At 39.6% G+C, this 22,418-nt stretch overlaps 1 protein-coding gene across 2 annotated transcripts in view; it reads left to right on the top strand.

Annotated features, from left to right (window-relative positions):
* Positions 1-2,045: 2,045 nt before the first annotated feature.
* Rat1 (5'-3' exoribonuclease 2 Rat1) overlaps positions 2,046-22,418 on the top strand; it is a 178,871-nt gene continuing 158,498 nt past the window's right edge. For both annotated transcript variants that reach the window (XM_067082928.1, XM_067082917.1), the window contains exons 1-4: positions 2,046-2,164; positions 12,908-13,084; positions 13,396-13,573; positions 15,548-15,699. In XM_067082928.1, the coding sequence (XP_066939029.1) occupies positions 2,096-2,164; positions 12,908-13,084; positions 13,396-13,573; positions 15,548-15,699 (576 nt within the window). In that variant the 5' untranslated portion in view covers positions 2,046-2,095. The remainder of the gene's footprint in view (positions 2,165-12,907; positions 13,085-13,395; positions 13,574-15,547; positions 15,700-22,418) is intronic.

Below are 22,418 nucleotides of genomic sequence, written 5' to 3'. Positions count from 1 at the left end.
CTTTTTTTTTTATTTTAGCTTGCTTTACTTTGTTATTGGTTTCTTTATATTCAGTGATGTTGAAAGTTCTGTTTTTCTTTCGGAGGTTCTGGGAGAAATATGTTAGTCCCAGTTTCGCTTTGTTGAAACTAGGTTATTTATATTTTATCATCAAAGGAATCTTGAAATTTATTTGCAAGTTCTTGTTTGTTTTCATTTTCCGACGGGATTATTCCTTTCCCTTTTTCTACTAAACTTTAAGAGGTACAAAAAGAAGACGAGCTGGAAAGAGGTACTGCTGCTTTATGTTGTATGTTGTTGCTTTATTTGAGCCCAGGCGGCCTTTTTATTTGGCCGTAGCGCGGCAGACTGACATGGCGCAGCCGCCGGATACAATGAGAGCAAGTGTGACTTGAGGTCGATAACAATTAACAATAAATACAGTGAATGAATACACTTTGAATTATACAAATGGACAGAATTGAAGTTGAACACAATCTTGATGCCTGCGAAAGAAGAATACATGATATAGGCTACAAATCGGAGACAGGTAAACAATTATATACATAGTTGAAATGATTGGACTTGCGTGACCCGTCACGCCAGGTGTGACGAATTGTAGAGGCAAAGAAAATGGGACGTCACCATAGAAAACTTGCTCAGCAGAGACTTTACAAAACTATTAACAAATTGACAAAGCTTTGTCGTCTCTTGCTGCTCGTAATATTTTCTGTTACAGTATCATTATTATTATTATTATTATTATTATTATTATTATTATTATTATTATTATTATTATTATTTGTGAGGCTTCAAGAAAGTCAGAAGTGAAAGACTGATCGTTTATTATGTAGTTTCAGATTTAGCAGGCCTTGTGCCAGCATGGGCTCTTGCTCCTAGAGCAACCCGTAACACCTTTATTATTCTCGACAGGACTGGTGTTTATAAGACAAAAAGCGGATGGAAAGGTGGCGGGCTACCCGAGGCCCCCTGCTGCGTCCATACACTATTTGTTTTTTGGCAAGCATAAAAATACGTACAACATTTGTTACATGACATAAAAGGTAGACATATCGGCAGAAAGGCCGCACAATGATGCATAACATGAGGTACACAAAGAATCTGAAATAAAGACAGGTAAAATACATGACGTGATTAATGTACAGTACATCTGAAAGGAGAAACAAAAGGAAAGAGAGGCGCGATTTGTCGCCCTCACATGTTTAGTTAGTCACTGCATTTCTCAATGTTTAAAACATTTTGCTAATTTTCGTCCAACCATCTTTTTCTCCTGGCTTGTCATTAAACCGTGGCGAGTTTTCTTTAACATCAAATTGTTTTGCAGTGAAAGCTGAACATTTTAACCTGACGCTTGAGGAAACAATGTACTGTATATAGGCCTACCCAATGGCGTTAACATTAAAATCCACAATTATGTATTGTTGCAGTAATAAGTGAAATTATATTTTATGCCAATTGCATTTACTTTGATGATATTCCCCGAGTTATGTACCATATATTGTTCCCTAATTACATTCTCTCCAAATTTTTCCCCTTGTTATTTTTTTATGCTCTGGGTTAGACGATGGCTTTTGAGTTCCTGCGCCTTTGGCTTTCTCTCTCAGCATATAATTCAAGATAATGTTTAAAAGTTGAGTGCTTATGATTACGCTGCACTGTTGATCACTATTATATACTGTGAATGTTAGCCAGTGAAACGAATGGTTCATCTATTTTACTGAAATGCCGAGGAAAATTTCAACTAGGTTAAACGCGGTCGTTTGAACTGATAGCATACGATTTTCTCGTCCGTCACCATATCACAAAATGCTAGAGTACTATCCCCGACATAAATCCGTATTGTGATGCAGTGTATAAGAAAATAAAAAAGATAGTAAAGTTGATTAACACTGCATAAAATGTTTTAATAATTAAAATCTCACAGTTTCTTACCCCTACAATCTTCCAATAGCAAGTAAGGTTAGTCAGTTTATGCAACCATAAATTTTAGCGATTATCCTGTTCATCACTGCTGGTATTATAATAAAAAGGATTTTCATGTCTAAATGGATTGATGCGAAACAAACTCTCTTAGTTTTCCTGAAGAGTACGCAATATGGGTGTACCGGCATTCTTTAGGTGGCTGTCCAGAAAATATCCCGTTCATTTCGACTGTGGAAGCGCGGTTTAAGAATCCGGAGAACAGCAGTCCACCACAATGTCTTAAAGGTGGGAGGTTCTGTGGTCTAATCCAAGGATATTTTTGGTTTTAGCCGTATTGCGGTGGATGTCGAAAGTAGTGTATTAGTAAGATAAATCTGGTCTTCTGCATGGGATTGTTTAAATATCTTTATCACATACACAGGTTGTTCTGGGCATTAGTAGGAGTTGGGGTTTCAGAGTCTGTTGTAATGTTGACTTTTCGAAGCTTGTGCTTTTCCAAATGGAACCACGGAACAGCTTTGAATGGGGTATTGCCTTATATACCGACTTTTCTATATATATTTTGATTGCATATAGTATCGAGATGTGGTATTTCTATATATAGCGCTGCGCGGATATATACCTTATATATATATTTTCCTGTATATTATATGTTGCTGGTGAAGGTGGTGGTGTTGTTTATTGTTGGTCAGCTATTATATAACCTCCATCTCTATCCATATGGTCATAGACCTTTAGGATATATGGGGTTTATATCAGATATATGCTGTAGATAGATATGGACTGTCACACACACCAGAACTGCCCATTGACAAATCAGTTGGAGATACGATATGAATTACAAAAACTTTATTTTCATTAAAAACCTATTTATAAAGGAACTTGGTAACCAAGGAAACCCAAACCTATTCTAACCTAGGCATAAGCGGGCAGTGTTAATGCCTAGGAGCTCTCCCCAAGATTTTCAACCAGTGACATGGTACTTACTTTTTCCTTCAGCTCCCCAAAGGACTTTGGATGTAAATGGCATTAACAGGATGGCCAAGCTACAACCTTTTAATTGTTAATTAGTAGGTTAATTGCAGGCAACCGACAAATAATTTGACATGTGTACAGCATTAATCAGGACATTGTACTGGAATATAAATGTTGGAAATGGGCTTTTCTAAGTATTTTGGCAGTTTCAGGAACCTGGAATACTGTTATTTTTTTGTTGGTTGACTGTAATTAAGCCAAAGTTATTTTCAGCTGGCCATGTAATAAAACATATGTCCCATGCAGGATCTGTTATAGGAATTAGCTTTTGGTAGAATTTGGAGTGTCCTTCACTGGGGGTTTGAGGGCCAGAGCCCCCATTTGCCTTATATTTCTACGGATAGATTAGGGTACATTATATTAGTTCCTTTTATAATGGTCGCCCTTAGCCAGTTTTATTTTCTTTTAACCCTGTAAGGGACGGATGTTCCTCAGTGTGAAGACAAAATAAAACAGGTTACCAATAGGTAAAATTCGGATTGTTTCAGTTGACAGTTGTGTGTGCTCCCGCTACTGTTATGGTAATAATGATTCACCACAAACACTTTTCCTTCATACTGTAAATATGCTATAAATTCTGTGTATTGTGTCTACTTTATATATATATATATAGCTAGGCCAATATCAGTAATGCTATATGACTATCATATATATATAAGTATATGCATATATCTCTAAAATCAAATCTTTTTGTAATTTGCTTGTAAATATCATTCAGGGGTTGCTTTTTTTACTTTTGTTTTTTACTGCCAAAGTATGTCAGGTCCTAAATGTAATTTTATGCCTTAAATTGCAAAATCCATCCATCCATATCTTAAGTAAAGATTTTACTGAATCTTGATTCCAGTAAATTGTCATTAATATTTTTACAACAAATATGCCAAACAAACCTTGTTTACTACTTTTATCTTTCATCTGTTTTGATATTGTGCAGCGTTTCTAATAATTTTACAAATACAATCAATTTATTTATTAGAAAAGCATATATAAGCGTTTTTCCCGCTCCAGCCAGTAAATCATGGATAACATTCACAGGGTTTTAAAAGTCATTTTCAATGCCCTTTTGATCGATGTAGCGAAAGTTTTGATCGAATTTTTTATTTATACAGTCCTAAAGGACCGTTCATTCTCTTTCCATTGATGTGATTTTTTTATTTGAACCCCGGACAAACTTTATGTTCAAGAGGTGCTAGAAGATAAGTTCGTCCTCGACCAGTGACCAACATGGATGGTTTTAACAGGCTTCTGTGTTGTGTCAGAAGTTGTAACCATTCCAGAACAACAACAAGGCAGTCTAGTCTTTCTCCAGTTTTGGAACAAGCCCACAAAACCCCCGATTTAATGGGTTATGGGCTACTAGGTTAGAAAAATCTGCATGAAATCAGATTTTCCTTTGGGTGAATGGCAGAAAATCCTTCTTTGAGACATAGTGTGTCAGCCCAGGACAAAGTTTTTACACATTCTGTGGGACACAAGTTCTGAAAATCACTTTCTACCTGGACAAGACTTGGCTAAATCAGAACTATACTGTTATGAAGTGCTGGACATCCCAAGACAGGAAAAGCAACATCTTATCCACCTACACTGGGGTTTCCTCTTGCTCTCCGGTGTGCACCTGCAAAGAGAGCTCCTAGACATATGTCTCATCCTTCTCATTAATGGCCATACCACACAGTCTTCTTTTCTGGGCAGGCTTTGATATTTCTCTGACTTTAGTGGTTCTTCATATTCTTTCATTTCTGAAACTGTCCATTTGTAAATCCACACACAACCTGACAAGATAAAATTAACAGATTCTTCTCAACAATGCTTTACCAGCCATGTTTCAATACAAACCAGGCACAAATCAGTCTAATAAATCTTATACCTCTTACCTAAATAAAACATTTATGTTGATTCTGTCAGGAGCACAAGGCACCTGACATCTTTCAGGAGGTTCACTCAGAAAATCTCTTGGGTTATTTTCACTTTCCATCATCAGGTTTTGTGCGAATGCAAAATACCTAATTTTCAAGGCAACCAACGATAGTGATTACCATAATCAAATCAGCAAAGTGTTTGAGGTGGTTTTAAACTTCCAGCTATTCAGTCTTCTTCCTACTGATCTGTTAATCCTCTGCTGGCTCCACTTACCATTGAGTAATCATTGATAAAGCACCAACGATTTCAACATGAAAACAGGTGATTGATGCTTATTCCTTGGGATAGAAAATCCAACTGATGATTTGCAAAAGGTATGGACTTAATGCAAATGGTCAGTTGTAAACCTTCTCGGACAGGAAAGGATTACGTTATAAGACAAACTGGCTTCTAACCTGCAATTTTATCTTCATACACCTTGGACTGCCAGCTACAACCCCTAGTTGGTGTTCCCTTAATAGGGGCAGGTTAAAAATTATACCTCTTGGCCTGGAACTCTATGATTTCAAAATTTCCAGATCTATGAAAAGCCCTTCTCTGCTGTTTTTCCATCAAGTGACAAAAGAAACAGGTGGAGCAATGCTGTGATTCCTCTTCGAAATGTACAACCAAACTGATTCTGAAAGACAGATGCTTCTTCTCAATTCTTTGATCCAATATTCTTAATTAATTTTCTTGATGTGAGACGATTAGCTGTTATTCCTCTGGAGGAGGTAGGAGGATGGATGTACCCTTGTTTTTATAATGGGGCTCAATAAATTTTTCCGTTCTTCTTTAGTCTCTTTACATACTGTAGTCCATTTTTCTTTGCTAATAAAATATGTCTTTGTTCATATTCTGCACATTTGGCTCTTCTTACCTCTTGAAAATTCCATAAAGTCCTGAAAATCTACAATTTTGATCTTCTTTAGTACATAGTTTAATTCAAAATTGTAATATAACAAAAAATTTTACAGGTTCTGAATCCATCTTCAAAGAATTTGACACTGAAGAAGGATATTTCTCCATAAAACTGGCTTTATCATGATTCTTTCCACCTCTTCTGAAATCTTTATCCTTGATTGCAAAATAATTCCAGCACCAGGGAATAATCTAAAAGCGTTAAATGAGTTAAGATTTAGATGTTATCAACCCTCAACACTGCAAGTCTGACTTTTTCGTTTGACTCTGCTGTCTCCAGTTCTTTGTAGGTAACTAAGCTCTTGCCTTTTCGTATCCAACTGCGGTCTTTACTTGTTTCATATATCTTGGACCTCGATCCCGATTGTTGTGGAAACCTTTTCCCCAGATCTTTTTCATCTTTTTGGCTTCACCAATACTTTCACTTCATCATTACCACCAGGTTTCAGAGTTTTTATGGAATTTCTTTCCAGATACAATGACACCTTTTATTACTCTCTTTATCTCCAAATTTATAATAATTGTTGTTTTTATATCAGCAATCTATTCCCACAATCTTTCTCTGTAAGGAAAATGAATTCAGGTGTATCCAGTTGTCTTTGTTTGCAGAAAAAACCAGAAAATTTTGATAAACTACCTGCTATTGTTTATTTTTTACTGTGTTTTATTTTCAAGTTCAATACACCACCTTTAATGTGCTGCCAACAGTCATGTCAGATTTCTTGCACATAATCAGTTTGACTTTTCTTGCTCTATACAGTTGTAGTCAAATTTTTTCTTTCTTTTTCAAACCAGGCTTTTTTTTTTTTTTTTTTTTCATTTTGACAATGCAGCAATTCTTAATTCAACAGATACCACCATGCAAAATTGCTCAGGTGCCCTCTCTGGTCCTTCCTCAAGTAACATTCATTGCCTACCACCAATAATTAAGAACTTCTGCTGGTTTTCACTCAACTGTCACGTTTATCTTGCCTAAAATGCCACTTTCTCACTTCATATATCAGGAGCCTGGGAGGTTCTCAAGCACTCAAAATTTAGCTCTTTCCCATCTATTTGGAGATGCACAATCCATTTTCTAGACTTGTTAGGGTTTGCCCAAGATTTGTTTCTAATAAGCTTTTGGAGCAAATTATTCATCCATTTCTACCTTCTGGTATTTGTTCCTGTAGGAAGGAAGAATTTAAGGCTGAAAGCAGCTCTCTTGACTGTACAGATCCTTCCCCACCATTCTAGTGTACCTTGGACAGTGTTTCTCTAAAGGCCAGACAATGGAACACTTTTAAACTGTACTTGGATGTTACAGTTGAAGGGCTGCATTCCTGTTTTTAATGTTTGTTTTGATATTTGCTATGTTCATTTCGGGTTTTAAATTTATTGCTTCTGGGTAATAATAATTTTAGACATAAATAAGGTTTTTAATTATTAGAAAAACATACATAAGTTGGTCACAAATCATGAAGGGCAGTAGGAAAAAGGCAAAGAGGCAGAAAACATAGACTATTGAATTGGGATAGCTGAGCCCTGTGGCATACAGGAGATAAAATGTTAATACTTAGAGACAAATATACTGTTCAATTAGTGTTGTACAATCCCACTCCTTTATTGTACTCTCAAAACAAATGCATTTATGAGAAGTTGTTAGGTTGCATTTTGCACATAAATACATTTAGTCTTTTATATGAACATCATCATCATTAAGAAATGTAGTGTCAGATTTTCCTCTGATGGGCAAGTAAATAAATTCTCTGCATGGGTCATGTATGGCCCTTTATCCACCATTATTTTCTGTAGCTCATTGTAAGCTTCTTATATTTTATTGTTATCGCTTTCCTTCTCTCTCTGTGTTCCATGTCAAACTGTCTTAGACTTAGGACATGGGTAATTTTGAGCTTTGGAACAGCAATGGTTGGAATTTACAAGTATGTAGTTCTTGAGAAAGCATATTTAGTAGCTGCTGGCAAAGAAAATAGCCAATACTTAAAACCCGGTAAAAACACTTAGAACTGCCTATTGTGATAGTTCAAACACAAAAACCCTCTAAAAATGCTTATACTGTACCTGAGTATTTTAATAGTTTTATCACAAAAAGTGCATTTAGTCATGAAAGATATGAAAATACAGTAATTAATGAATATTTTTCAGTGAAAAATACCGCGAATTGATGAATTTTGTGCAAATAATGTGTATATACATTCCACAGAGAAATCTGCGAATAGGTGAGACCTCGAATACGGGGGGTTTACTGTAGTTTCATTTTCAGTCATTCATCACTACCGAGTGACTTATTTGGTCCCAGTGCTAGGCTTCTAACCTGAACCTGTCATTTCATCCAAATCCTTCGGGCCAACCCTATGAGAGCTGATAGTCGGCTCGGTGGTCTGGTTAAACTTTTTTAATAATAATAAATTCTTTACTGCCTCCGACTCTTATATTCTTCCCAGCCCATTTCTTATGAGATGAGGTACGTTTCGTCACTCATGCGAAAAGGTCCAGGATCTGACATTTGATCTTGCAGTTCCTACACTCGATCAATATGTCAGAGGCACAGTACTCATCCTTGCACTTTCAACCAGGAGGAGTAGCCCCAGTGTGCAGAACTCCAGTCAGTTCAAGAAACTCACTCAGATTCCTCCCTCTATCCAGTGAGCCTTTCTAATGTAAAGGACCGATGGTTTGTATATCATGTCGGAACAAATCAGTTTTTAAAAGTAAATTGCATTTTTCCTAACTATACAAACCTGAGGTCCTTTGCATTACATTTTTATGCCTGCCTCATGCAACCCCTGAATCTGAACCTGGGCCAAAAGGCAAATTGGAATGTTTACATCCTGGCAGGTGTGTATTCCCTCCTAACTGACTGTAGCTACTGCCTAACCACCTAGCTCTTCGTTGGGTAAGTCATTAGAGCTGCGGACTGGCGACTCGCTGGGCCGGAGTTCGATCCCCCGGCTGGCTGATGAAGAGTTAGAGGAATTTGTTTCTGATGATAGAAATTCATTTCTCGCTATAATGTGGTTCGGATTCCACAATAAGCTGTAGGTCCCGTTGCTAAGTAACCAATTGGTTCTTAGACACATAAAATAAGTCTAATCCTTCGGGCCAGCCCTAGGAGAGCTGTTAATCAGCTCAGTGGTCTGGTAAAACTAAGGTATACTTAGCTTAGCCTAACCACCTTGTTCAAGAGTTTAACGGCCGTGTCCAGCTTCGCCGTAGGTACAGCAAAGCCCCGTATTCGCGGACTCGCCTATTCGTGCATTTCTTTATGGAACATATACTGTATACGCATTATTTGCTGTATTTTTCACCGAGAAATATTCACTAATTACTGTATTTTCATGTAATTTTCGTGACTAAATGCACTTTTTGTGATAAAATAATAAAAATACTTAGGTACCCAGGAAGTGCTGTAGTTACGATAATTCGATGGGGTAAACAATACCGATACGACAATATTTAGAAAATATTTTAAAAAATCCCATGGGTGCAGGCAGCAGCGTACAATCAGGAGCGAGAGAGACCAAATTACAATAGACCACCTTCTTTTCCTCCATCTCTTTATCCCATCCTCTAGTTAAAAAAGTAAAAGAGAATGATAAAAGCATTGTTAGTAACGTTATACTCTTGCGTAAATCGAGAAACTGTTATTCTGCTTATAACCGAATCAGATAACAACAGGCGTTTTGCTTGTATTTCAACCTTCGTATGGTAGTAAACAATTACTGTAGTTGTAGTACAAATGATGTTAAGTAGAATAGGACTGATATATTTTTACATTATACCCTTATTCGGTATGGATAAAAGATCAGCAAGGAAATATACTGCTAAATTTAAGCTTCAAGTCGTAGCTGAAGCTGAGAAAACAGTGTTCAAGCTGCTAATGACTATAAATTATCGTGCATCAGCAACATGTATGAAACTCGACCATAATTAAAATTAGAGAAAGTATTTTAATCAAAACTACAGGGCATGAAGAACACATTACTGCTGTTTTCACGCGGATAAAAGATAAATACATAAAGCTTGTATTATGATGAAAGCAAGTGAAAATAGCAAACGGAATTTTTTTTTTTTTTTCCCTCACAAAACAAACATGCCCCCAAATTGCCAACATCATCTATTAATTAAAAAATAACAATTAATTTCACGAGACGTATTTAAGTTATATTTCGACCTAAAAACACTTCGTATAACGAAAAATAACCTTTCCCCATGTAAATAAAGTATATAGAGATTCATTTACACTAAATAGAAGCAAGAAGAGCACTCTGAACTGAGTTAAATACAGCAAAATATACTTACCTCATTATTGATTTCCAAAGCAAAACATTGATTGCTATGATCACAATTTATAATACAAAAGTAATGTAAGAATATATACAATATTATTGGATACAGTGAATTAAAGCGTAACGTTTTAAAAGATCCATGGAAAAGATGCATATTCGTTATGTTGATGTTTGTGTAATACGATATTATGTGAGTATAGAGTACAGGCAGTCCCCAGTTATCAGTAGGGGTTCTGTTCTGGGGGTGTGATGATAACCGAAAATCGCTAGTTTTTGGGGCTTATCGCTGGATTTTCGGTTATCAGCGCCTCTGTTAGGTATATATTGACGCCAATACCCAATTATCGGCACCAATAAGTGAAATTGGCGATTTTTGGCGCTAGACAAGCAGTGCAAAACCAGATCGTCTAACCAAGCCCACCATTAACTGGGGACTGCCTACAATATAATGTAGGCTAGGCTACTGTATATTTTTGCGATATACCATAGTGTAGGCTAAGTTAATTCTTGTTTGTTATTCAATTTCTCTTTGTATTGAATTATCATAAGTCAATCTGCATGAACCTCCAGAATTAGCTGATATTAACAATTGCTGTACCGTGTATGTATAGAGTATACTTTATAGTGTGGGCTAGGCTACCATATATGTAAATGGACATCAAGTGTCCGAGCGCCCAGCAGCCCAGCGTAGTTCCTTTGGGTGCACAGTGTCCGAGTTGCAGACATCCGATCTGTCTGTTAGAGGTGGTAATTTTGGTGATCCTGTTGTGTCCAGTCAGTTTGTGAGCGGATGTACAAAGACCAAGCATCCAGTGGTAGTGGGCGCCAGTGTTGATGTTTGTCTGCCTGCCAGTATTCGTCTGGCGCCACAGGTGGGACTCTCTGTTCTTGGTGTATCTAGTGCCAATCCTCTTGTGGTTCAGGATCCTTCCTTAGTTCCTATTCAGGGCCACTTGGATAATATCTTGAACCTGTTACAGAAGCCAGCTGCAGCGACTCAGGTTCCCTCGGATCCTCCGATGTCCCCGATTTCCTCAGAGGAGGAACCTGTGGAGGATGACGCTCCCACGTCGAACTATTCAACACTTTTGCGGTTCTTCCTGGTGTACTATCCGAACTCCTTCTCTCCAGCTGCCCCATCTTCTCCAGGTTCAGCGTTTATGATGCGACAACCGACAGGAGCGACTAGGTTGCCGCCTATGGTTCATTCCTCCTCTTCCAGGAAGCACTTGCTCATATTGACGTATGGTTGCCAGAGAAGAGGGACGTGGGGAAAGCAGACTTTTGTTCGCCTCCTTCTCGTCTGATACAATGGAAGTATCTGTTGCATGCCTCTCCCATCAAATTGACAGCCTACTCTGTAGGCTCAGAGAGGTTTTTGGCCCTGTCTTGGGAAGTTTTGGCTCTGCTCAAGAAGCAGGCATTGGAGGAAGTCGAGGACACGAGCACGGAGGGATTTTACAATCGCCTCTTCGTGATCCCCAAATCATCGGGGGATGGAGACCTGTCCTGGACATCAGCGCTCTGAATTTCTTTATTCAAACTACGAAGTTCAAGATTGAAACAAATCACTCGGTCCTGTCAGCCATCCATCAGGGAGATTGGATGGCGACGATAGATGTGCAGGACGCTTACTTCTACGTTTCAGTCCTCCAGGATTCCAGAAATTATCTTAGATTCATGTTCCAAGACAGGGTCTTCCAGTTTTGGGCCCTGTGCTTCGGCCTCTCCACAGCCCCTCAAGTTCTCACCCGGGTTCTTGCCCCCATTAGCAAAGTGGTTACACCTCATTGGAATCAACGTTGTCCTTGTACCTTTGCTCCCCCTCAGAAGCCCAATGCACAGAGGACCTTCAGAAGACTCTTCAACTTGCGCAAGACTTAGGATTGCTGATAAACTTCAAGAAATGGCATTTGGTCCCCACGTAGTCGATTCTATGTTTGGGGATAGCAATAGATTCTCTGAATTTTCGGGCTTTTTCGTCCCAACAAAGAGTTCTCAGTTGCATCTTGAAAGTCCAAAAATTAAATTCTCCTCCGTCCTGCTCGGCCAATACTTGGCTGATCCTTGTAGGAATACTGTTGTCAATAGAGAAGTTTGTTCCTTTGTGCAGGTTACATATCAGACCGCTACAGTTCTACCTCAGAGCCAACTGGTGGAGGAAAGTATTTCTGGATTCATTCATCTTCGAAATTGCCCCCGAAATCAAGGAGGACCTTCGGTGGTGGCTGGCAGAGGACAGCTTCATGACAGGGATGTCATTGTCTCCTGTGAACCCCAACCTAGTGTTGTACAACGACACATCTGACTTGGGTTGGGGAGCCCTTCTCAACGGCTTAGAAATGTCAGGTTTATGGTCTCCGACAGAAAGAGATCTTCATATACTGTAAATGTAAAAGAATTGAAGACAAAACACCTGGCTCTTCGGTTCTTTGCGACAGAGACCTTCGGAAGGACTGTTGCGGTTCATTCAGACATCATGACTGCACTGGCCTATATCAGAAACCAAGGAGGAACCCAGTCTCTTTTGCTGTGCGAAGCAGCCAAAGACTTTCTTTTATGGGCACAGAACAACTTGGTGGGCAGGACTCCAATCCTATCATCAGTAGTTAACACCTTGTTAAAATTTAAACGGCCGTTCCAGCTCGCGTTCGCATGCACTATCACATATGTAAAGACCTTCAGGTTTGTATGTTAGGATAAAAACAATTTTTTTTTAAATTTGTTGTTTTTGGGTGTTGCTTGAACTGCTTATATGCAGTGTTTCCTGTTTTTCAGAATTTTTTTTGTAATGAAATGTTTATACAATTAAATTTTGAAGTTGTTAATTTTTGATCTTGCAGCAATTCAAAACGGAAGATGGCACTAGGGTACCTGTCGATGCCACAAAGCCCAATCCAAATGGGGTAGAGTTTGATAATTTATATTTGGACATGAATGGTATCATTCATCCTTGTACACATCCTGAAGATAAACCTGCACCTAGGAATGAGGATGAGATGATGGTTGCTATCTTTGAAGTAAGTATAAAGGAGTCCACTTTTGAAATATTGTACTAGTGAATAGAGATAATGATAAGCCATGTAAGTTGTTGACCAGACTTGAAACCAAGAGAAGAAAAGAATGTGAAGAAAGACATTTGCCATTTTACATCACTTAACAGAAGTTGTAAGTCTAACAAGTTATTTGTATTCTAACTATTCTGATTGGTCACCCTTAGTTTACAACAAGCATTTTCTTAAGAAGTTTGAGGTTCCAGAATGGTTTGTAAAGTTCATGTGGTGTTTGTACTACGCTATTCTATATTTCATAATGTCCATTTCTGTTTCAGTGTATTGATAGATTGTTCTCAATTGTACGTCCACGAAAACTATTATACATGGCCATTGATGGGGTTGCACCAAGAGCTAAAATGAATCAGCAGAGGTCAAGAAGGTTCAGAGCCTCAAAAGAAGCATTTGAAAAGACGTTAGAAGTTGCTCGATTAAGGCAGGAGCTTCAAGAAAAGGGTTAGTAAAACAGTTTGAGATTTTCCCAAGAATAGTAAAACTTCAGTTGATCTTGTAATTCTTTCTGATCATCTGCATTGATAGGTCCCAATGCTGTATGTACTTACATTAAAAGAAATAGTTTTACGAACGCTAAACTTCACAATGTGTGAAGGCCAAACTTTACAATGTTAGTCAAGACTAGTAGGTAAAACATTAAATTGTACAATGTTACTCTTCCATTTCATTTATTAGTACAGGTTGACCATCACTAATCCAGCAATCGTTATTCCGTTTCCATCGCTAATCTTGGGCTAATTTCGGCTAGCACAATTTCAGAATTCCTGGGTCTTCGCACAAACCTCTCCCTACTGTTTGTTGGTGCTACTTGTGTGCGTATATATGTACCCATATTGTATTTTGTACATGCAGCGTTGATTTCCTCATCGGAGAAGGCTGCACTGACAGATTGTATAGCAGACTCAACAACATTAGAACGGTTTGATTGGTACTGTTTAAAGTAAAGACAATTGTTCGCAAGTACAGAACTTGTGTGTGGGACACAGATATCATTGGGTGCCAGTAATTACGGATGGAGCCCACCCTCCTCCCCTCACATGGACTTTTTGGGCATCAACAAATTGAGCTCTTGGCTGAGTTGCTCCTCTCTCTTACCCCGAAAGTGGGTGGGTCTAGTCACTAGTCACCTGCATAAACAAAAGAGTAGTGCTAACACGAAGTTTCAAAATTTAGGCGAGCTGGGAGTTCCCTTGTTTCTAGCAGATCAAACAAACTCCTCCCCCTGCCACTCACATGTCAGAGGAAGTAGTGCATGCAGGAGGATGTGGGGCTATTTTGGCGCTCAGCTTTTCAGTCTATTGGCTGATGAGTAACCTCCCACTAAAGAGGTGTTGTCAGAAGGGTTTGACATTATCTGCTGCAGAGGCTACAGTCTTCATGACATCTCTCCAGACTGTCTTGTGGTTTGACCATTGGTTAAATATGTTGGTGGAATTTAACAAATCAGGCATCTCATCCTGGAGTGACAAGGCGTTTATTAGGAAGTTGATAGTGCCAGGAGGTAAGGCCCTTATCATCCTGGCACTTTAGAGCACCAGTCTGTGGGTAAACTTGGTCCTTTGAAGGATAGACATGGCTGCCTCTTTAATCAAAGCAGGTATCTCATGAGAGTAGCCTCTCGTTAAGGAATAATTAGTGTTGAACTCGTTACTCTTCCCTAAATGTGTAGCAAACCTTTCTACATCAGGGTCTACAAAGAAGCTTGGTTTTCAGAAACCCTGAGAGGTAGTCCAGCCTTCTTCCTCTACAAAGGGTGGGGGAGGGGGTTTCTTCCCAGCACCTCTCTGTCGTCCTTCCCCAGCAGGTACCAAGAAGAGAAGAAAAGGGGTTGCTGCCACTAGTAGGGGGTTGCCTTTCTTGTCATTGGGCCATGGGATATGAGCAAGGAGCAGAATCTTGGGTTTTATCTGTCCGTTGGGATGGGTTCAGTCTTCAGTTCAATTACATACATCTTCCCTTCTTGTATACCCCAAACACGTTTAGTTCTGTGCTCTGGAGTCAGATGTCTTTGGCCTTGTTGGCAAAGGTGGAAATGATGGAAAAAAGCAGAATGGAAGCCTTAGAGCTCAAATCTCTGGGCTTTAACAGTCGCCTGAAGTCTCATTTAGGCTGAGTTACTTACTTAGGGTTCCAAAATGTGAATAATTTGATCCAGAAAGTAAGTAGAATATATTGACGGGAAATTCCAGTATTTCTTTTATTGTTGTTGTAATTGACATCGAGTTTATTCTTGCAAATATTTGTAATTCTTTAGGATGAATCGCTACCTACTGTTAAAGATAGCTTATATCTTCACTCTGATAGGCGAGGAGATATAAGGCTATCTTTAACAGTAGGTAAATGTCCAAATAATACATTTTATGAGAATTTATATTTTGGAAGTGCTCTGGAAAATTTAAATTGTCTTTTTTTCAGGTTATAAGGTACCCCCCGAGAAACCAAAGGAATCTCATTTTGACTCAAATTGTATTACTCCTGGCACACCGTTTATGGATCGCTTGTCCAAGTGTCTTCATTACTACGTTCATGATAGACTCAATACAGATCCTGCATGGAGAAATATTAAGGTTAGGTTTTTCATTTGTTTTCACTTCTTATTTTTCATATTTTTCGCTTCATATTTTATCATAGGACTGTATGAGGTATTAGGATATACTCATGGTTTTTTCTCAAATGTACTGTTATGTATTAGACTTTACACCATGATATTTCTAAGGTATTTCTATTTCTTTAATAAATAGTGCTTATTCATGTGCATCTTTATACATTTAACTACTACTTAGTGCGGTTAATTTCCACTGACTAGGTTGTGTAGCAAAAATGGTTGTTTTGAAAAATTTAGGTTATCCATAGCCAGCCAAGTTCATTGTTGGGAGTTTCCTACTTTAACTTGGTGTTTTTAATTTCTTTTATCCTTCATAAAGTAAATTCTTTAAGATAAAACATTTTACACAATCTATAATAAAGAATACTAATTGTAAGCATGTCATTTTGTGAAATCTGCAATAAAGATTATTGAAGTGTAATCAAATACAGCTTCAAAGTTAAGTTTGTGGACACTGCTGACAGAAGACATAAAAGGCAGAAGTAAGCATGATTAATAGGAAAGGACTAAAGAGAAAAAAACAGTTGGTGGAATTATATGAAGGGCAGATGAAAAGAAGAAAAAGCCTTCAAGCTCTGGCAGAGGACATGCTGGGAAAATAATAGAGACATCTATTAGGTAAAGCAGAGGAGGCCTAAAAAGTAGATGGCAAGGGCCAAGAAGTGGAGTTAGGAGGATTGTTATCAGATTTTATATAAGTAACTTACCAAGTGATTACTTGGTTATGATTATGCTCGCATAGCATCCTAAATTCAAAATTCATGGTAATGTGTCAGTTGCAAAGCGGGGGATGGTGATAGGCCCTGCTCACTGCAACAGGAGCATGGAAGCAACTTGCAACCAATGGCATCATTCTCTTTTATGCCCCGCTGCTATCATCACATTGGTCACTGCAGCCCTGCCTGATTCACTGCTTGTTGCTTGCATGCTGAAGTCAGTGAAGTATTTCACTTTCGTTTAGCCAAGCTGTTGGTTTTTTGGTTTTGTCAGTAGATATAGACTTTCTTTTAGTTAGCTATGTCTGATTCTAGCTCTTCCAGTCATCGCTATTGCAGCGAAGACTGTATGTTTAGATTAGTTAAGCTTCTTTATGATGCACATACCAGGTGCACCAAGTGTAGAGGCAGGTGTGTTCAAGGGAGAATACATTTGGGGAGTGTAAGTAGAAGGTGTAGGGCCTATGTTAGTAGGGATTCTTCTCCTAAGCCTAAGAGAGACACTAGCTTCCCTCTTCCCTGTACTCCCGGTCACACGCACACTCTTTCCCCTATCCTCAGCCCTCCCTCTATCCCTCCACATACTCCCGTGATAAGCTTCCGTGCTTCTGACCCCAATGCGCGTGCCAGTCTTGAGTCTAGAATTGAATCTAAGTTTGACAAGAAAATAAGTCTAGTGGTTAATTCAGTGTTGGAGATAGGGGTGTCCTGTAGAGTCCTGATGGGCAAAGTTTTCAGTGATAGTGTTTAGTGATAAAGTGTTAAGTGAAGTGGTAGTGGAGGAGGTGGTTTCCTTTCCCATCAGTTCTCCTAGACGAAGGTCACTGTCCCACTCCCCTGAACCTTGGAGAAGACATACCGGAGGTCCAAGGGAGGCTGGCAGGGTTTGCCCACAGGTTGCTGCCCCCTTAGTCGATCCTGTTGCAAGATCCCAGGCTTTGACAGACTGAAGAGAGCCATAGAAGTAGTTGAGGACATCACTCTCAGGGCTTCTACAGTCATCTTTTTGTAGTCCCCAAAATTGTTAGGGGGTTGGAGACCAGTCCTAGACATAAGCGCCCTCAGTCTCTTTGTAAGGAAGACGAAGTTCAAGATGGAGACGAATCAGTCAGCCATGGCTTCCATTCACCCGGTCCATTGGATGATCATGCTGGATATGCAAGATGCATACTTCCATATCCCCATCCATCTGATGTTCAGGAAGTATCTCGTGTTCGTCTTCTAGGGGAAAGTCTTCCAGTTTCGGTCCCTCTGCTTTGGCCTCTCCATGGCTCCTTAAATATTCTCCCAAGTCCTCTCCCCTCTCGCTAAATGGCTCTGCCTAGTCAGCAACATCATCAGCCTTTACCTGGACGACTGGCTTCTTCGATCTCCTTTGAAGAAGTGCACGAAGGACCTTCAGACAACTCTCCAACTTTCACAAGATCTAGGAATTTTTTTAAACTCTAGAAGTCCCAGTTAGCCCCTACACAGGAGATTCTTTATTTGGGGATGATTCTCAACTCTCGGACTTTTCAGTTTTTTCTGTCCCACAAGAGAATCACAAACTGTCTCCAGACGATTCACAATTTCCTTTTCCTTTCATCGTGTTCAGCCCGTCAGTGGATGAGCCTTCTGGGTACTCTGTTGTCTATCGAGACCCTCGTCAGGTTGGGCAGATTGCACACGAGAGTTTTCCAATTCTTCCTCAAAGCCAACTGGGACAGGAAGACTCAACCAGACTCTGTCATCTTTCCCAACACTCTGGAGATAAAATCGGATCTCCAGTGGTGGCTGTCTGAAGGAAGACTTTCACATGGAAGATCTCATCCCTCTCTGAACCCTGACCTAGACTTCTACTCAGATGCCTCAGATCTAGGCTGGGGAGCCCTTTTAGTGGGGGGCCAGGAGGTTTCCAGGATGTGGTCCCCGAAGGAAAGCATTCTTCATATCAACATAAAGGAGCTGAAGGCCATTCGTCTAGGTCTTGAGCATTTCTCAACCTCAGCTTGCAACAAGACAAGTGGTTGCTCATGCAGACAACACCACCACACTGTTGTATATCAGGAAACAAGGGGGTACTCGTTTCTTTTCCCTCTGCCAGACTGCAAATGACCTTCTACTTTGGGTGCATTAGAATCAAGTGATGCTGGTCACTTGCTTCATTCAGGCGACATTAAATGTCGTGGCAGATGAGTTGAGCCGTCGGAAGCAGGTCCTTCCTACCGAGTGGACCTTGGTCCACAAGATCTATGTCGACCTTTGGAGATTGTGGGACAAACCATCCTTAGACCTGTTTGTCACCTCAAGAAACAGTTGCCTTCCTCTCTTCTGCTCTCCAGCCCTGGACCCCTTGGCATGGGTGACGGACACCATGCTCATAGACTGGTCAGGCCTGGACCTTTATGCCTTCCAACCCTTCAGCTTAGTGAGGGAAGTCCTGAACAAGTTTTTGTCACACCGCAACATCTTAGTGACACTCGTAGTTCCGTTCTGGCCCCGGAAGGAATGGTTCCCGGACCTTCTACATATGATAGACTTTCTGAGGCTGCTTCCCCAAAGACCATGGATACTCAAACAACCTCACTTCAAGAGATACCACCAAGGGTTGTCTACTCTCGCTCTGACAAGCTTCAAGCTGTCAGGAAATTCATCAGAGCGAAAGGTTTTTCAAGAGCATCTGCAGAAGCTATTGCAAAGTGCAGACGACAATCTACTTGCAGCATCTACCAGTCAAAGTGGACCAGTGGTTCTCAATCTTTTTTCAGTGATGGCACCCTAACTAATGTAATCATTACTGTGGCACCCCTTCTTCACCATATACCATATCAAGTGGATTAACTTCCTATTTAATGAATACAATTATCATCCATACTCAAACCAAAATCAGCACACCGTACATGCAGAAATATACAAACAAAGAGCATATCGGAAGAATTAGATAAACATGGAGTAGATCCGGTGATGAAAATTATATGAAGACTTCTGCAAACCTTTTTTTTCCTTTACAAATCTTCATTGAGATGATCTAACCAAGACAAAATTCATGACAGTCTTGTGGCACCCCTAGGCACTGTCTGTGGCACCCCAGGATGCCACGGCACCCAGTTTGAGAATCACTGAAGTGGACAGTGTTTTGATGGTGCCTCAGACATCACATCTCGTCTTCTGAGACATCTTGATACCTGAGAACCTCTAGGAGTCTGTCCTTGTCCACCGTTAAAGGATACCAGGCGATGCTTATCTTGGTTTTTAAAGACAGAGTTATGGATCTTTCATTTAACCAGGATCTTAATGATCTCATTAAGTCATTCAACACTTCTAAGCAGAAGAAATCTGATCTAGTATCTTGGAACTTGGATGTAGTTCTTAAGTGGCTTATGGGTCCTCCTTTCGAGCCACTCAATTCCACTTCCCTCAAGAACCTTACGCAGAAGACCCTCTTTCTGGTAGCCCTGGCTATGGCCAAACTTATTGTGATCAAACCAAGTGAAATAAACTAACTCTTCATCAGCCGGCCGGGGGTGAACTCCGGCCCACCAACGATTGACAATAGGGTAGCGTCTCAAGGAATGCAGTGTGCTCTTTCACCTTAGGCTTCTTAGCTAAGAATGAGGATCCTTCTAAGCCTTGGCCTTGCTCCTTCCATATTAGGAATTTTATGGAAATCCTGGGCCCGGATGAAGAGGAGAGGGTTCTTTGCCTAGTCAGAGCCTTAGGTACTATCTGCATAGGATCGAGAAGATCAGAGCACCTATTAGCAATCTCTGGTGTTGTGTCAAGAATCCTTCTCGTCCGCTTTCAAAGAATGCCCTATCATTCTTTTGTTAGAGACTTGGTCTCCAAAGTGCATTCCTGGATTCAGGAAGACTCTTTTCCTTTGATCAGAGTTAAAGCTCGTGAAGTAAGAGCAGTGGCTACCTCTCTTGCCTTCAAGCACAATTTATCTCTCTTCCATTCTTCAGTCGACCTTTTGGAGGTGCAAATCTATCTTCGCATCTCATCATTTGAAAGAAGTAGAAACAGTGTTTGAAAACTGCAGTACCCTTGGACCTTTATCAGTGGCTGGCATGGTATTGGGGAAGAAGCATAGGCGAGATTGTGTCTCTCTTCTGTCTCTTTGCCTTGATGCAGGGTGTCGAGTTTTTGGGGAGCCTGGGATTACTTTTGTACCTGGAGTGCCCACCATTCCTTTGGATGGGTAGTGGTTCGTTGTGTCAGGATGGGTGACAGTGTTATCTGGTTGTTTGTTTGTGGTACTGCACCCAGGGCAAGGGCAAGTTTTTTTCTGCATATGTCTTGTCAGTGTTCAGGCATAGCCTCTGTTGCAAGACTTCCACTGATGTAGAGGCGACTCACAGCTCAACCACCGCGCCACTACAGGTTAAGATGAGCACCAACCAGAGGTAGTATTCACCTGCAGTGGCTCTCTTACCATGTAAAGAAGCGACAAGCATTGTTTCATTGCTAACCATCCTTTCTAGTTCAAGTGTTTACCACTTTTGAGGTTTTGAAGTAGAATTTTCCATTCATCCCACCCCCCTATCAGTGTGGGATTTAGCTAAGTAACTACTTGGTAAGTTACTTACATAAAAATGACATTTTTACAATAAAATAAAGTTTTATATATACTTACCAAGTAATTACTAAATCGTAACCCACCCTCCCTCCCCTTTTTTCATAGACTTTGCGGAAATAAAATAGAATGACGCCGTTGGTTGTGAGTCGCTTCCATGCTCCTGTTGCTGTAGGCTGGGCCTATCAGCCCCCACTTTGCAACTGACATGTTACAGCGAATTTTGAATTAGAATGCTGTGCAATCATAATCGTTAGCTAAGTGATTACTTGGTAAGTATATATAAAATTATAAAATTGTCATATTTCAATGCTGTACTGCTGAAGGGAAAAGAAAATATTCATTATAGCAAAATGGCCGAGGAAAGATGGACAAATTTATTTGGGGCAAGGTATATAAAAGATGAAAATGGTAAATTTAAGTGGAAAATGAAGAGATTAAAACATTGGAGGCTATAGTTTGAAAATCTTCAGAAGAAAGAAAATTATCATGTACTGGAGGATGTTTGCATAATAGGAATAATATAGAAACTAACAGCTGAAGGGGTTGAAAGGGTCTCGTGAAACTGAAAACTGGAAAAGCCCGAACACCATCCAAAATAACAAACAGTTTGATAAAAACAACAGTAGAGCCTGTCATTTATCAGCATACTAGAATATTTGAAAACCTGGTGAAGGGAGATGTAGGACCAGAAGAATGGGAAAAAAAGAGCTCTATACTAATGGTATGCAAAAGAAAATAGAATGCATTGCAGTTAGAAAACTATTCTGGAATAAGACTGCTTGAGCATGCTATGAGAATTATTTGAAGATATAGTGGAGGAAAGACTGATAAGAATTGTTTAAAATCAGTAATTAACAGTGGTCTCATGCTGTTCATTATAATGAGGTAACAGCAGTAAAAGTACTGCCTGAAAGGAAGATCTGTCACTTATTTCTTGATCTTAAAAAGGCTTTTGACAAGTGTACCAAGACTAATTTTTGGATATGCATTACAAAGCAGAAGGCCCTAGGAAGCTTCTTTAAGCTACCGATATTACTGTAAAATAGCACTAGTTCTAGAGTAAAGACAGTGACAAGTGTATGAGAAGAATTTGAGATAAATGTTAATTTCTCTCGGTTATCAGCACCGAATCCATTTCATCTCATCTTATGCATATAATCTAGTGTTGACAGCATAATTTGAGGAAGAAATGGTGGAAATATTTAAAATGTGGAAGGAAGAGTGGGGTGAAGAAAAGATTATTGAAAATTAGTGTAAGCTAAGCAAAACTTTTGGTGTCTTGAAAGGAAGGTCGGAGGAAAAATAGTCATGAAAGCAACCAAATGGTTGTTGTGGGAAATGGGAAGGAAAGCAGAAGAAAATACTCTATTGTGAAATTGACCAAAAGGTGGTTGTGGGAAAGGTGTG

This window comes from Macrobrachium rosenbergii, chromosome 3, assembly GCF_040412425.1.
Source record: "Macrobrachium rosenbergii isolate ZJJX-2024 chromosome 3, ASM4041242v1, whole genome shotgun sequence".
In the NCBI taxonomy this organism is placed as follows: domain Eukaryota; kingdom Metazoa; phylum Arthropoda; class Malacostraca; order Decapoda; family Palaemonidae; genus Macrobrachium; species Macrobrachium rosenbergii.
Note: the sequence above shows the minus strand (reverse complement) of the source record. Positions and strands in the feature narration are given on the sequence as shown.